Genomic DNA, 14,617 nt, shown 5'->3' with positions numbered 1-14,617 from the left:
TGAAAAATGGTCTTTCCTGCAAAATATGAGAGCATCCCTGACTGTTTATGAGGGAGCCATTTCATTTGCCCATGCTGGCAGCTTGCTCTGTAGGGTCTCTAGATGCATAGTTGGAAGGTGTATTGATTGCGTCTGTCATGGTTTATTTGTTGCTCCCTACGTAATCAAATGCTCCGTTGATAGTATTGGACCATGGGTGTGTCAGGGTGAGGGCCCCAAAGTAGATAATCAAAGGGGCCACCGAGCTGCAAATGGGAGGAAGAACAAGGCTCTAATGATCAACCCTCAAGGTACACAGTATGCAAATAAATTGGGGGCTCATGCAAAGGTCTCGACTCTCTGGGGGTACATCGGTCTGAAGTCAATGATTAAACTCAGGTCAGGCTGTATGTAGTGTCCAGATGCAGTGAAAAACTACCATCAAAGTTGCAATAAAGTATAACAGTCCTACAGAAGATTGTTTGCTCACAACACTTTTTATGATAACTCACAATATTACAGTATGAATATTGCATGGAAAGGATTAAATAAGCCTGTGTACTCACTATAAGAATGGGTGTCTCATGTGGGATCAGTGGTCTAAGGAGACCTGATAAAACACATTCAAGCTATTAAAATCTATGCTTATGCAGTTGTGATGTTTGCAAACGCTAATGCACATGAACCCTGGAGAGAGCCTAGATCAACCTCAAACGGGAAAAGCACAGCACAATCTTGCATTTGCTAATGGTTATTGATTGATTTGAACGCTAAAGGGTATGGACAATGTTTACTCAAATAGAAGATTACAAAACCTTCCTGACAAAAGAAGACAGTTGGTGCATCATTTTAAGTTGCTTAAATGTGTGTGCAAACCTAGGTGTTCAAAACATGAGATAACAAAACAACACAACAGCAACAAGAGTATTCCAAGTACCTCCAAAGCAATGAGACGTTGTATTGGAGTTTATTCTCCCACACAAGGGTGCAGTGAAGACATGGCAAACTCATTGTGCCAACCGGCACACTGGGTATACAAAGCAGTGATGAATAGAATGCTTGAATTAATCTCAGCTTCCGGTAATACCTCTACCGCATCCCAGTCCATCCATCCATGCCACCTCAGTTTGGACCCAGCAATATGCAAATCAGGCTTGACCCTGCTCAATGGGAACAGTCCAGCTTGACCTGACAAGCCAGGTCCTACCTGAACCGGAACACAAGCATCCCAGGACCAGTTTCACCCTAGTTATGTGCTAATCAGCCAGTTACAGCATGGTTCCAGTGACACAGTGTGCATGGGTCCCACATCTGGGCATACCCGTTCCACTTAGGATGATACAATTAGTATACAAAATAGTGATGGGTGGAATGTTTGAAATAACCTCGGCCACTAGTAATCACTAGGCGGCATCCCAACCCATCGGTATTTTGCACACCAAGCCATCTAAGTCGCATGAAAAACAGGCCAAGACTAATTCGCATATGATTGGATCTAAACTGAGGTGCCATGTTGAGCAAAAGAACTGGTGTGCTACCCTGAGCCATTGCTAGTGGATAAACTTATTGTAAGCAGCCTCCCATCACCTTTTTTGTGTTTCATGTACCGCCCTAAGTGGCATGGGTATTACCAGATGTGAAACCCATGCTCACTGTATCACTGGAACCAAGCTGTACCTGACTGATGAGCCCATAACTATGGCGAAGCATTTCCTGGGTTGCTTGTGTTTCGATGTAGGGAAGACCTGGTTTGGCTGTTCAGGCTGAACTGTTCCGATGAGGAACAGGGTCAAGACTGATTTGAATATAGCTGGGTCCAAACAGAAATGGCATGGTGAGCAAAATAATGATTGGTTGGAGTGCCACCCCAAGCTATTCCTGTGGGTTAGACTTATTGCAAACAGTCTCCCATTACCTTTCTTGTATTTCATGTACTGCCCTAAGTGGCATTGGTATACCCAGTTGTGGGTCCCATGCTCGCTGTGTCACTGGAACCAAGCTGTACCCAACTGATAAGCTCATAACTAGGGTGAAACTGGTCATGGGTTGCTTGTGTTCTGGTTCAGGGATTACTTAGGTTGGCAGTTCAGGCTGGACTGTTCCCATGAGGAACAAGGTCAAAACTGATTTGCATATGTCTGGGTCCAAACTGAGTAGGCATATCGAGCAAAAGAACAATGGATTGTAGTGCTACACCAAGCTATTGCCAGTGGTTAGATTTATTGCAAAAAGCCTTCCATCACCTTTTGGGTATAATAGGCACACTGGGGCAATTGTCCAAGAGCTCACCAGGTTCTGAGAGGGCTACAAGGGTCCCTGGATACAGTGAACTAGCTAATTAATGGTATAGAGGACTGTTGCCAATGACCGAAGGGAGCAAAAGAATAAATGGATGAAATTATAATAGGTTGGGCAGAAGGGGCGTGCTTGCCAGGCTGAATCACCACTGCCTCAACATTCCTCGTAATTAACACAATAAAAAAAACCTAGTGGTATAGCATAAAGGTGAGTTCATCCTCTAGTAAAAAGCCAATTCATGTCTGGGTTCCTCTCTTACCTTCTCCACTTCCTCCAAAAAGGCATCAATAAAGTCCCTCTTCAGGTTTGGGTCCCAGCTCTCCTTATGCTCTGCGATGATGCCCCTCAAGAAGTCAAAGAGATTTTCCTGAGCTCTGAACAATTTCTGCCCCACTCCAGGGACATGGACCAAGACAGGGATCACGTTCGCCAACTGAAGGACACAATGAGAAGAGGGACTTTAAGATAGGGCACCTTCAGTGGACAGTGTTATTATCACTACATTTTAATTACCAAGACTGAGGTTTTATTGAATGGTGAGTCAGTGCCTAATCTGGGGAGGAGGAAATAAAAAACAAAGGAATTTCTCCATTTTGATGGACATTTCTGAAAGCAAAGAGAGGTTCTAATTATGAGACAATAAAAATGTCATATAGCTCCCTGTAACTTTTTTTAGAATATCTTCTAGTTTGAATATAAAAATGCTAGGGTCAAGTTCTGGTGAATGTGGAATTTGAGTCGTAGTATGCAGTTTGTACCTGTGACACGCTAGGTATACCTATTTTCTCTACCCAGATATTATGAAAAATAAATGGCACAATACATTCTTAAAAACTACTGTGAAAATCTTAAACATTTGAGGATATTCTATCATCAGTCTCTAAAGATGAAAGCAAAATGCACCACCATCATTCAGGTAAGCCACTCTCAGCAAAATGATCTCTAGCTGTCACTCAAAATCTGGACACCAGGCAGGTGGCATTGGACAGTCATAAAGCAAGTAAGTAGCAAAATTTGGCTGATCAAAATTGCGGATCTAAGACTGAGTGAGGTTAGAACGAGGAAATATATGTAAATAAATTCCTGAAAAGAAAATGATTCTCACATGGCGAAGTGGCCAGCATGTGAGTGACAGCCAAGAATTGCATGGAGCTGGCCAAAAGAATTTCTAAAGCATTGAAGCGGTCTACTGGTAGTGCCTAGCTGGTGCATTCAATATGTGAGGTTTGTTTACATGAAAACTCAGGTTAAAATACTATGCAAAATCAATATAACAGAAATAGTAGATGGTGAATAAAGGCAGTGATGGGGAGGCTACAATCATGTTCAATGTATTCATCAAATCCCCATACTAGATCCCTATGTCATCTTCTAGCAAATAGGCTTTTTTGAAAGCCCAGTCCTTCTCAGGTTTGGTTGTGGAAAATGCCATGTGGCAGAACTTGTACTGTGCAAGTCTGATCCACATGGAGCACCTAGTATTTTTCCAAAGCCCCTTGCCAATAGAATACTGTAACCACAAAGCACATCCAGAATTAGTGTATTCTGTGAGGCAGAAACATGAATAGAAATATATACAACAAACTAATCAGATATTATAGGAACTCATCATTTATTTGTGTACCCTCATGAGCTCTAATTACTAATTCTATTGGAGCGCTGGCATGTTTAGATGTCAATATATTAATATTTGCCACTCAGAGTGGGTTAAAAGTGCAAACATTAGGCATTTAAGTACACATATTTTGAACTTCTATTATCAGAAATATATTTTAGGTGCTGCAAAGTTTAGACGTTTCTCAGAAACCCTAACTACTGGTCAAGATGCCAGAAGATAAGAGGATAGCCCTGACAAAAATCACTTTGAGAAAGTCATACTCCATTTTGCAAAGGAGAGTATCCGAGGAGGGATTTTAAAAGGGTATAATAGTCTGACACGTACTTGATGATGTAATGACCTGTTAGGTCCCCTTGTTGTTTGTCCAAAGAAAGAGTGTCACCTTCTAGTAGCCAACAGGCTGAACCTCACAGAACAGTATATGTGAAAGGTGTCACTTGTCTGATTGTGAGGGTCTCAGGGTAGGAGAAAACCTCAAAGGGTAAGCAATCTCGCTGTCAATCCTATATCTTTTGATAAGAAATGAAGAAAAATTTTGGAAGCAAGCAGAAAGGCACCAAACTTATCCTGAAATCAGGGAGAAGAAAAGAGACAGGTGAAATCCAGTAGAATCCAAAATATTATCCAAACGTCTAGAAACAAAACTCAGGGGCAAATTCAAATGAGAGGCAAAGAGCTACATGTAAAATCAGGGAACAAATGTATCTTCCGCTCTTGATTGCTTCCTTTATCAATACTTCAAAAAGAAACCAACATCACAAGAAAATATTCTACCACATTTTGGACTGGGAACATGTGGTGCATGAGGAACGTTTTTAGAGTGGCTGATGTTACTAATGTCTCTGAGAGGCACTGCAAATGAACACAAATGGTCAAAGTTTCTCTTAATAGGCCACCCAACACCTTAAGGGTGACATCATGAAAAACTGCAAAAAAACAATACTACCACACTAAACCGACCTTGAAACTTAAGTAGAATACCAGTCTGAAACATAAACCACCTCTATGTACAACCAATTAACTGATCACATGCCATCAGCATGTCACACCTAATCACTTAATTATGAACCCAAAAATCTCCCTCCACCTAGCCTTCCCTTTATAAATCTCAGTCTCTAAAAATGCAAAAACAACAAAAAGCTACCATTCGCAAAGAACATTCAGCTGCTTCAACTGCTGACCTATTGTAGAGTTTACAATTAGGAATGTCCACAAATTACCACCTCTTCACTGCTCATGACTTAGAGCTTTCATACCAGATCGTGGATCCAAATGTCATTGCTGCCAAACAGGAAATTTCAGCGGGCAGAAATTAAACATAATAACCAAGCCCTTGTGTCGTTGAAAACTCACAACCATATCACTGTGTAACCTTTGATGCTACGAACGACCTATCCCAATAGCATGAATCTTTGCACCACAAATTATTGGATAGACATAACCACACCTATAATAATTATTCGTAATAGCCTCAAGCTAATACGATACCCACTCAAACCTACACTGCTCAGTAAAAACCAATATTCAGTAGTGTTGGACAAAGCACTCCTTCAAAGCACAACATGGTCAGAATTACAAAATGACAGAATATTCACCCAACCATAAGTCAGCATCATTTGAACTGAACCATCCTAGAGTACCCATGCCCAGTATGATTTAGCTCCAGGATACTCACCTAGTAACTAGTTGCTATTTGCTCTTTATAAGCAATTTGCTTAGTCATCTGAGACATAAAACCTTCTAAAGCCTCACAACATGTCCCAAGCTAAACTCGCCAAACACACACCAGTATGAGTCAGTGAGAAAACAGATGGCATTGGAGTTAAAAGCTGAATGTCCGGACACAGACCACATAGCTAAAGTCTACTACATGTCTGGATGGCTCAATTAGCATATGGACAAAGGAGCACATGATCAAAGTCACACTATTTAACACAAAATCACTGCCAAACACACTTTTCAATTGCGATAAGACTATGTGAATAAATGTGAGTTTGCTTTCTAGGTGAAATATTGGTAAAAAAAAAGCTGATCTTTTGCATAAATTAATCCCATTTCATGAAATTATGACTTATTTTACAGTGATAGAGTTGAAAAACAATGGGGTATGTGTAAAGAGAGGCACTACACATGGTGAACGTTAACTTCAAGAGAATTGTGAATATCAACTGTATTAGCATAAGAATTAATTTCTTACACTCACAGGGGCGTATTTACAAGCCCCTAGCACCACTTTTGCGTCATTTTTAACATGGGAAAAGTGACGCAAAAGTGGCACAAGGGGCTTGTAAATAAGCCCCACAATCTTTAGGTTTTCTCCTTTCCTTTCCAACAGTGAAATAAAGACTATTCAAGTTAGCAGTCTTTGTGATATAAAGCCTCATCTCAATGAAGGAGAATACTGGTTGGAAGAGGATGTGAGCCTCCTGGGTTCACAAAAATGCTTCCTACATTTGGAGCATATAATAGTAAGGACTTGTAAGGTTGAATGTCCTTGTTGTGAGTGCCTTATGCAATTCTGCACTCTATTTCAACATTTTTATGGGCGGGTATGCTTTCTATGCACATGACTCATGTCACAAGTGTCCCAGCAAGTAGAGTGGTCTACCCAAAGTAGATCTTCTTTTTACATAGATGTTTCATGTCTCCATGTCAAAGCATCACTAAGTTAATTGCTTTCTGTGCCACCTAAAGCCAGAATTGTAATTAGACATTCACCCACCAATACAGTTAGTTGTAATAGGAGACCTCAATAAAGGATGTCCCCTTTACCACTACTTTTGCCTTCTTCATTGAGCCTCTATCAGAGAATCAATATTGGAAATGGGTTTATGCACCACATTAAAAATGAAGGCTTTATTTTAAATGAATAATCATTTTGTTCTGAGGGCTAACAAAGGTTTTTTGATACATTGTTTTTGGGCTTGATTTAGAGTTTTGGGAGGGGTACTCCATTACAAATGTGAAGAATACTCCATCCTCCTCGTTACAAATGCAATGGAATACAATAACCTGTAGTAAGGCACACTGCTACAGAACAGGGTTTATTTGTGATTAATTGACTTAGCTTTATACATACTCAGCAAATGGTAATTGGTTCTATGTAAGGCTCCCAGTTTTCCATTTTTACAGATAAACACAGACAGAAAACCATATCTTTTTCTGTCTGTTTTTACTTTGAAATATGGATAAATATGTGCAGTAGGTTTTCTTTTCAATGATTCTTACTACTGTCAATCATGAGTGTTAGGTCAATAGCTGTTCAGGTGGACAGGTAGGGGAGTTACAAAAATGCAAAAGATTTTTCAATGGAGATTAAATAACTGTAGCAGTACAACTGTTTAAGCTGTTCTGCAATGCAAATAGTTTGAAGTGACAGTATTGTATTTTAAATGGCTAATATCCATTGGACATTCAAACATGAGTAAAACATTTTGGATTAAATAAATGTGGAACTATAGCTATTGCAGCTTTATTTTTTACACTAAGCACACAATCGATTTGGATAAAAAGATAAAAGGAGCACTAAAATAAATATGGCTAAATACAGTCACAAATGTTAAAACAATAAATACCATAAAAGCAGGAGCTCTTGTTAGCTGTCAAATTATGGACCAGTAAAAGTTCTGCAACAAACAATATACATCCCCAATACGAGACAGGCAGAGTGAAATTACCTAATTGAATTCAGCTCCAACTGATATCAAGTGGGTTGGTTTTACTGCACACACTCTTTGTGGGCGGGTGTATTCTACACTTTTACTGCACACAATCTTTGTGGGCGGGTGTATTCTACACTGTAAAATTGCATGAGGTTTTGGCTATAGCATATGCCAAGCCACATTCCCTGTCTTTTCTGACAAAGGTCTGCATACAATGCTCCCACTTCCAGAAAACACCTTCCCCTTTCCTCTTCTACTCTCCTGCCTCAACTCAACTCTTACCCCTCACCCCACCCACAGGCCTGTGCATATATTTACCACCTGCACCATGGGCAGACTGGGAACTGAAACCAGAGCTGGTAATCAGCTCAGCAAGCATCCAAGGAGCGGGGGGGGGGGATGCATGTGGGCAGCACCACTCCCGCTGCCGCTTTTGTAGCACTGCTGCAAAACCAGCCCCCACCCTTCCTGCCCGCCAGAGAAATACTCGGTGGCCGCTACAGCCAGTCCGGCAGTGACCTGCACGTGCAGCAGTTGTCCTACACAAAATTGTCAAGGTACATACATAGGGAGTACAGATAGTACAAGTTGATATTTTGAAGTCCTTACTTTGGTACAACATCTGTTAAATTAATGTTGGAAAAGCTGAAGTTATGGCTTGGAATGATACTCGTTTATGAAAACGATGAATTACACTAGATACTAATGGACTGAAAGCTTACCAGATCTCAAGCTTTATGTAAGCATATCATCCAGAAATGATGTACTCAGCGAAAACTGGATATCTCATAATGGGAACAATTCCATTTTTTAAGATGGAAGTGTATAAATCTATAATGCTATGTGTTTCAATTGATTGCATTTCTAGCACTCCCTGTGGCAGTCCTGAATACATTTAAAGTACAATTGTACTTAAATAACCATGTCTGGGAAACAAAAATGCACTGAATACCTGAAGAAAGAGGAGGGCAATGGGAAGGTAATATGGTAGATTTAGATTGCCACTTTAAAGCGTCTGGTCCAGTTTTTAAACTGCTTGATTGACTTTTCCACAAATTCATCATTGTATGAGGCTACAATCGATCCCTTCTAACATAGGCATGTCCTTTATGAAATATCCCACAGGTGCTTCTTCAAATTTTCTTTAAAAGATAGTTGATTTCAATAACATAGCTTGTTCTCTGAGTAGTTGTGTCACTACTAGCTTAGTTGTGAGGCACTGCTGAATGTACAGGAGTAAGATACTCACAGAACATTAGTTCTTAATCAGGAACTATGCTTTTTATTTAAGACAGAAGATCTTTCTGAACATCTCCCGGAATTTCCCAAATTCTCTTATATTGAACTGTAAGGCAATGCCTGTTTTTGCAGGATCGCCCCCAAGGTTTTAGACAGATGCTGCTGGTTTTTTGACTCGGAGAGTGCACTGAGGCTTGATAACTATATTTCAGTGCCAGTGCTCTGAGCCTTAAACAGTATACGTCTGATTGGCTCACCCACAATTAGCATAAGTTACCTTACTTTTACATCCCTATTTTATGGTACTAGGGGTCCCCAGGGCCTGTAAGTTAAAGAGCTCCACCTGGACTGTAGCACTTATTATGCCACCACGAGTGTGAAAAGGCAAAGTAAGACTTCAAGCCTGCCATATCTGTCAGGCAGATCAGTTTCCAAACTGCTAACTTGACTTTGATATTTAAACTAATGACAGTGTCCAGAACTTCCTTTTTAATATATATAAGTCACACCTAACGTAGACATATTAAGCCTAAGGATGGGTGCTGCATATTAAGAAGTAGGACATGTGTTTTTATATGTCTTAACTGTAAAAACTCAACATTTTAATTTTTGCCGTAGAAGGGCTACTAGCCCCTATGGCGAGAGCTGGGTTACATGCTGACAACTCAGTTCTGCTAACTTCTGAATGGAAAGCAAACTTATATCTAATGCATCTAAGACAAAAGTGTTGATCTTCGGCCACAAGTTAAAAAAAACTAACATTGGTATGGCAGCTGGGCCCTCTAAGGATAACCACGACCAATAAGTACACCTACATGGGAGTACAATTTGCAGATACCTGCAGCCCAGTACTGCAGGTTAAAGCACTGGAGGCAAAAGCAGCTAAGCTAACATTCGGCTTGTGCAAATTACACCACACGCTTGTAAGTCACTCGACGGAGGGGATCCGACGAGTAATGCAAGCCAAGCTAATGTCTACACTCAGCTATGGCCACCTTGTCTTCCCTGGTTTGCTGACCAAAAAATTGGAGGGCCTATACATAATGGCATATAGAAAAGTCTTCAAGCTCCCATACATGACTAGGTGTTCACTGATCCGAATAGAGTTCAACATCACAGCAATGGACATTGAATGCAAAAAAGACATAGTCAAGTTTCAACATAACGTGATCAATGCATGTACGGGCACAATTAGGGCAGCACTACAGGTGGTCTTTACAGATAATAATAGTCGCTGGGCGAGGTATTTCTTGATGGCCAAAAAAACACTGGGACTTTCAACTGAACTTTCAACAGACATACCATTAACAAAGTGTAGTTGAAAGAACCTGCTAAAAAAGTGTGACAAGAACATCTCAAGGCAACAAGACCTTGAACGGATCAGACCTGTTCTGGGTGCAGAAGGTCTTATTAATTCATATGAAATTACTGCATGACAGCCCTATTTAAAAGCAGGTCTTGGAAGGCAAGCCCTACTAAATGTCATGAGGGTGAGGCTCTTAACTTTGCCAATACAAGACTATAGAGCCCACTGGAAAAACTGGTCGTTAAGTGGGTCTGGCTGTTGTCTGTGCCAATACCACACAGAATCCGCGGAACATGTCATTTGCTGTTGCCCTGCTTTGCTGTCCCCAAGGCGCTTGTATTTAAGAACCATGTTCATTCATTATGGCGTAAGAACATGTAAGTGGCCTTAAGGCACATTTACACCACCATAGTCCCGATGGAGCTGGCACTAATTGGGAAGTTTTATGCGGCTGCTGGAATGTCCTTACGATCGGCCCGAGAATTGACAGTTAAAATAAATTCTGTTTCAAGAACCACTGGCACCTGCAACTGCTCAGCATTGCACTTTTTATACTATTACTGTCTACACTAACTTTTACTAGCAACAGGATGCCCTCCGTAGTTTTGCATTCCCCCTGCATGTCAAATCCTTCATGTGTTTTCTCTAAACGGACCTTTTTTTTTGTACAAAGTTACTTATGTACAGTTACTTTATAGTACCTCTGCATTTTAACCCTCCTTTTAGATTTTATTTATTTTATCTTAACCTTTTCTAACTTGCATTTTCTTGTTCCGCTTTTGTAAAGGATTTTAATTAATGCTACAATAAAGTTGTAGAATAGCTAAAAAAAAAAACTGAATGGGACTACGAAAGTTGATACTTCATGGTATCAAAATAATCTTCACATTAAACCCATTTTGATAGCCAAGTCTAATTTATTGTACAAGTAAATGGCAACTTTAGAAAGTTGCCACTCTGTTACCCAGGTTTCCCACTGACCGTTTATGGTTGATGGCCCCAAGGCAGCCTTCTACCCCCATGGAGGGAGGTGTGAGTGACTCTCAGCGAGGAACACAAAGGGCCTGCAATTGGAAGAAGTGTTACCTCTACCTGATAGGAAGCCCAAACTTGGTGTGAGCCCAAAAGACAAGCTTCAAAGGGGAGGCTGACTTTGAGAGGCAATGGTGGACACACACAAGAGAAGCTGCTGTTTTGTTCTCGTAGACAGATTGGCATCTGGGGCAGAGAGGAAGAAACAGGTACCAAAACAGGTTTCCTGTGGGGATATACTCCCAGGTAACCACACCTCTAGTGTGGCTACCAAGCAATACAAATCAAGAGAGGGGTTCTGCCATCTTGTGAGAACATTGCATTCTGGGATACCAACATGCCACACTTTGCAGGAAGCTGTCATCGGGTTGGAGGGGACCCAGTAACCCATTGGCTAATAGTCACCACCTCCCAAGGGCAAGTTATGGGCATAAAAGTGGCACCCAGACCTCAGATTGCATCTACATTGGGGAGAGGAATGAAGAAGCACTGCCCCACTGTTCCCTGGATCCTCAAAGAGAGGCTGCACCAAAGACTGGACAGCAGCTGCTGACCCTTTGGCTAGCAAAGAGAGGCCTGTGCCTGTGGTGCCCTGCTCGAGGAAGCATCATCCCTGAGCCCCAGACAGTAGGCCTGACTCTAAGAGCCATTTAGCTGACATCCGTTTACAGATACAGGGCCACAAAAGCTGAAGAAGCCTGCCTTGGCGAATTGGTACCTACAATTGATTGACTGCCATGGACTGCCAAAGAGCAGCCTGAGAGATGGAGTTGTGATGCTTAAATGTTGCACCAGGGTCTGCTGGATCCAGGAGAGTGCATTTTGGTAGTTCAAGCCAGACACTGGTCTGAGTTTAAGGGAACCACTGGTTTTGCTGTAACCAGTAGACCAGTTCCAACTGGTTTTTAGCAGGACTTCAAGGGACATCGACCCCTGTGTCCAAAGTCACCCCATCATGTTCGTAGACTGAAGGGTGGCCCCAGGACGACCCAAATCATCAGATCAGCCTCCTCAGCATCTTTCAACATCCTTTATCCTCAGCATCAGTACCACTCCACTGATGTCAATAGTGGTTTGCACATAGACCCTCAAACTAGACTGGATACTGCTTTGATTGGTAGATAACTGCCCTGCCTAGCCTCATTGGTCCATGTTACTTGCTCCCTGTCAGAGTTGGTCACCCAAAGCTGACCGAAATACCTGAACACAACTTTTAAAAAGTATTCTAAAGTTTTCCAAGCCACCGCAAACAGCGTTAGTATCCAATGCTTGTTTTCAATTAGAATGAAAAACAGTTATTTATTATTTGCTTAGTAATTTATATCCCTGGAACCATTTAGTGGATGTTGTTAATTTTGGTGTCTAGTAATTTATAATAATACAGCTACTTTTATAAATTGGTGTCGTATTTTCTATGTGTTGTATTTATTTTTTTGACACCAAAAAGACGGGTCACTGTTCCTGAAGAAGAAATGGGGAGGGGGGAGGTCTAGGGTATCGACAGTAGAGTAGGCGAGACTCTTACTTGAAGCCCTAACACATCCCAAGGGATGTCATGCTTCATCATAGGGCGGTTGCTCCTCATTGGGCCAGCGCTGCAATGCCCTACAGGTTCCCCGAAGGGTCACTTTAGCAGTGATGGTTTAAGTTTCTCGCTGTATGATGTGTGGGAGGCAGTGCTCATAAAGAAGTGAGTGAATCTAAAATTTACTAGAGGAAATCGATGCTGTGTCAATTTAATAGGTGGATTCCTCTGCCAAAATGAACAAACAAGCTGGTTGGTGCTACTAGAGTGTTATAATGACCCAAGGTAGTCAGATGTGAACATAAGTGGAAATAGTTTTAAGTTTAATGGGTCAACATGTTTCCCACCCCTATCGGTCTCTGACAGAGATCCTTGGTCCTTCTTTAAGACTAGAAAAAAGAATAATATGTAAGTGGAAGTGTGTAGCGGCCCTCCCTAAAGTGGGGTGGGGCACCTATTGAATCCTATCTTGAGTAATCCAAACTCATCTGCATGGGGGAAATGCCCTCTGGGTCAAGGCGAAAGGGTGCAGGACCGCCACAGAAGTTAGGCAGTCGCTTCGTGTGGGTGCACCCACCCGTCCTTTCTTCTGCCAGGACGCTGGCCCGACAAGGAGCACCCGCCCTATGATGAAGCTTGACATCCCTTGGGATGTGTGAGGGCATCAAGTAAGAGTCTTACTGACTCTCCTATCTATACCCTAGAACTCTCCCACTCCCCCTTTCTTCTCCAGGAACAGTGACCCCCCCCCTTTTGGATTATACTTTGTGTTGGAGCAACAACACTGGACCTTTTTTCGCTCCCAGTCCCCCCCTCTCTTTTGTCAGACTATCTCTTTTTTATTCAACAGTGTTTGTTCTTCTAATTGCTTTGCACTTGTTCCTTTGACAAAGCCTGACAGCTCGAAGCCACATCTATCCAGGTTTGACCTAAAGTTTTGCAAACGAAACTCACAGGACCCAAGAAGGGTTTGTAAGTTTATTACACAGTAATGTCACACAACCACACCATATAATAAACAATTTTCCTTACATGAAGTAATAGCCCCAATTTTAGAAATTAAACACAAGGGGAAATTAAAAACAAGTGGTCTCTGACTGCCTGTGGCTCACGTCGAACAAGCATCTAAGAGCTGTGAAAGCAGCTTTTATGTCCAAAATATCGACAGTAGCTTTCTGGTCCTTCAAAAGTTTCCCCATTTTTCGAATCTGAGAGATGTCTTGTCTTTATAGTCACCCTTTCTTTTCAAAAACATTGGGAAAGGGCACTCTACTGATAGTAGTTTATATTAATTAATTAAAGGTCATGTGTTGCACTTTTTCCCCCAAATACTTCTTGGGTCACAGATATAACAGAAAGCAATGTCTAGAGGAAATTGAAAGATTATATGGATCCATACTTTGATGAATTTCTCCAGGCAAACTCATTGTTGTTTACTTCCAGCCACAATGTAAAAACCACAATGTTGTGTTTGATTTCTCCTGCATATTACCTGAGAGAAAACAGTCGTAATTCAAAATATTAGCAATCATACTTTTTAGAGGTGAAAGCCAGGTACACTAATAAATATTGTGGGTAATGGTTTACAATTGAATGGCTTCCAGGGGAAATCTTCAGTTCAGGGAATGTATCAAAACAAGTTTGGTCTGGATACTTGCATTTTTAAGAGTGACTCAATAGGACATATAAGATTCAATATGGAGTTGCAGACATCCTGAGCCCTGGGTATTTTTGGTTATTGCTAATGGCACATACAGAATACTAGAACAAAAGCAGAATGAAGGATATTTGTTTCTTTAAGTTATTTTGCCATTCTGTTAGTCTACAGTTACATAAACAAAACCCATAATCGTTCTTTTTGGCAAAACGATTGTTATAAAATTAATAAAATAATAGTAATTAAAACCAAAGTTACTCTACTGCTGCAGAATACCTAGTAATGGGTGCTGTTATAATAA

The 14,617-nt window shown here is 41.1% G+C and overlaps 1 protein-coding gene across 1 annotated transcript in view; it reads right to left on the bottom strand.

Moving 5' to 3' along the window:
• The window catches only part of LOC146833564 (cytochrome P450 2D6-like), a 413,996-nt gene that overhangs the window by 107,849 nt on the left and 291,530 nt on the right, over positions 1–14,617 (bottom strand). The window contains exon 5 of the mRNA XM_085601419.1: positions 2,537–2,710. Coding sequence (XP_085457545.1) covers positions 2,537–2,710 — 174 coding nt within the window. The remainder of the gene's footprint in view (positions 1–2,536; positions 2,711–14,617) is intronic.

This window comes from Triturus cristatus, chromosome 4_2 (assembly GCF_964204655.1).
Source record: "Triturus cristatus chromosome 4_2, aTriCri1.1, whole genome shotgun sequence".
Classification (NCBI taxonomy): domain Eukaryota; kingdom Metazoa; phylum Chordata; class Amphibia; order Caudata; family Salamandridae; genus Triturus; species Triturus cristatus.
The sequence above is the reverse complement of the archived record's forward strand: the minus strand, read 5'-3'. Positions and strand labels throughout refer to the sequence as shown.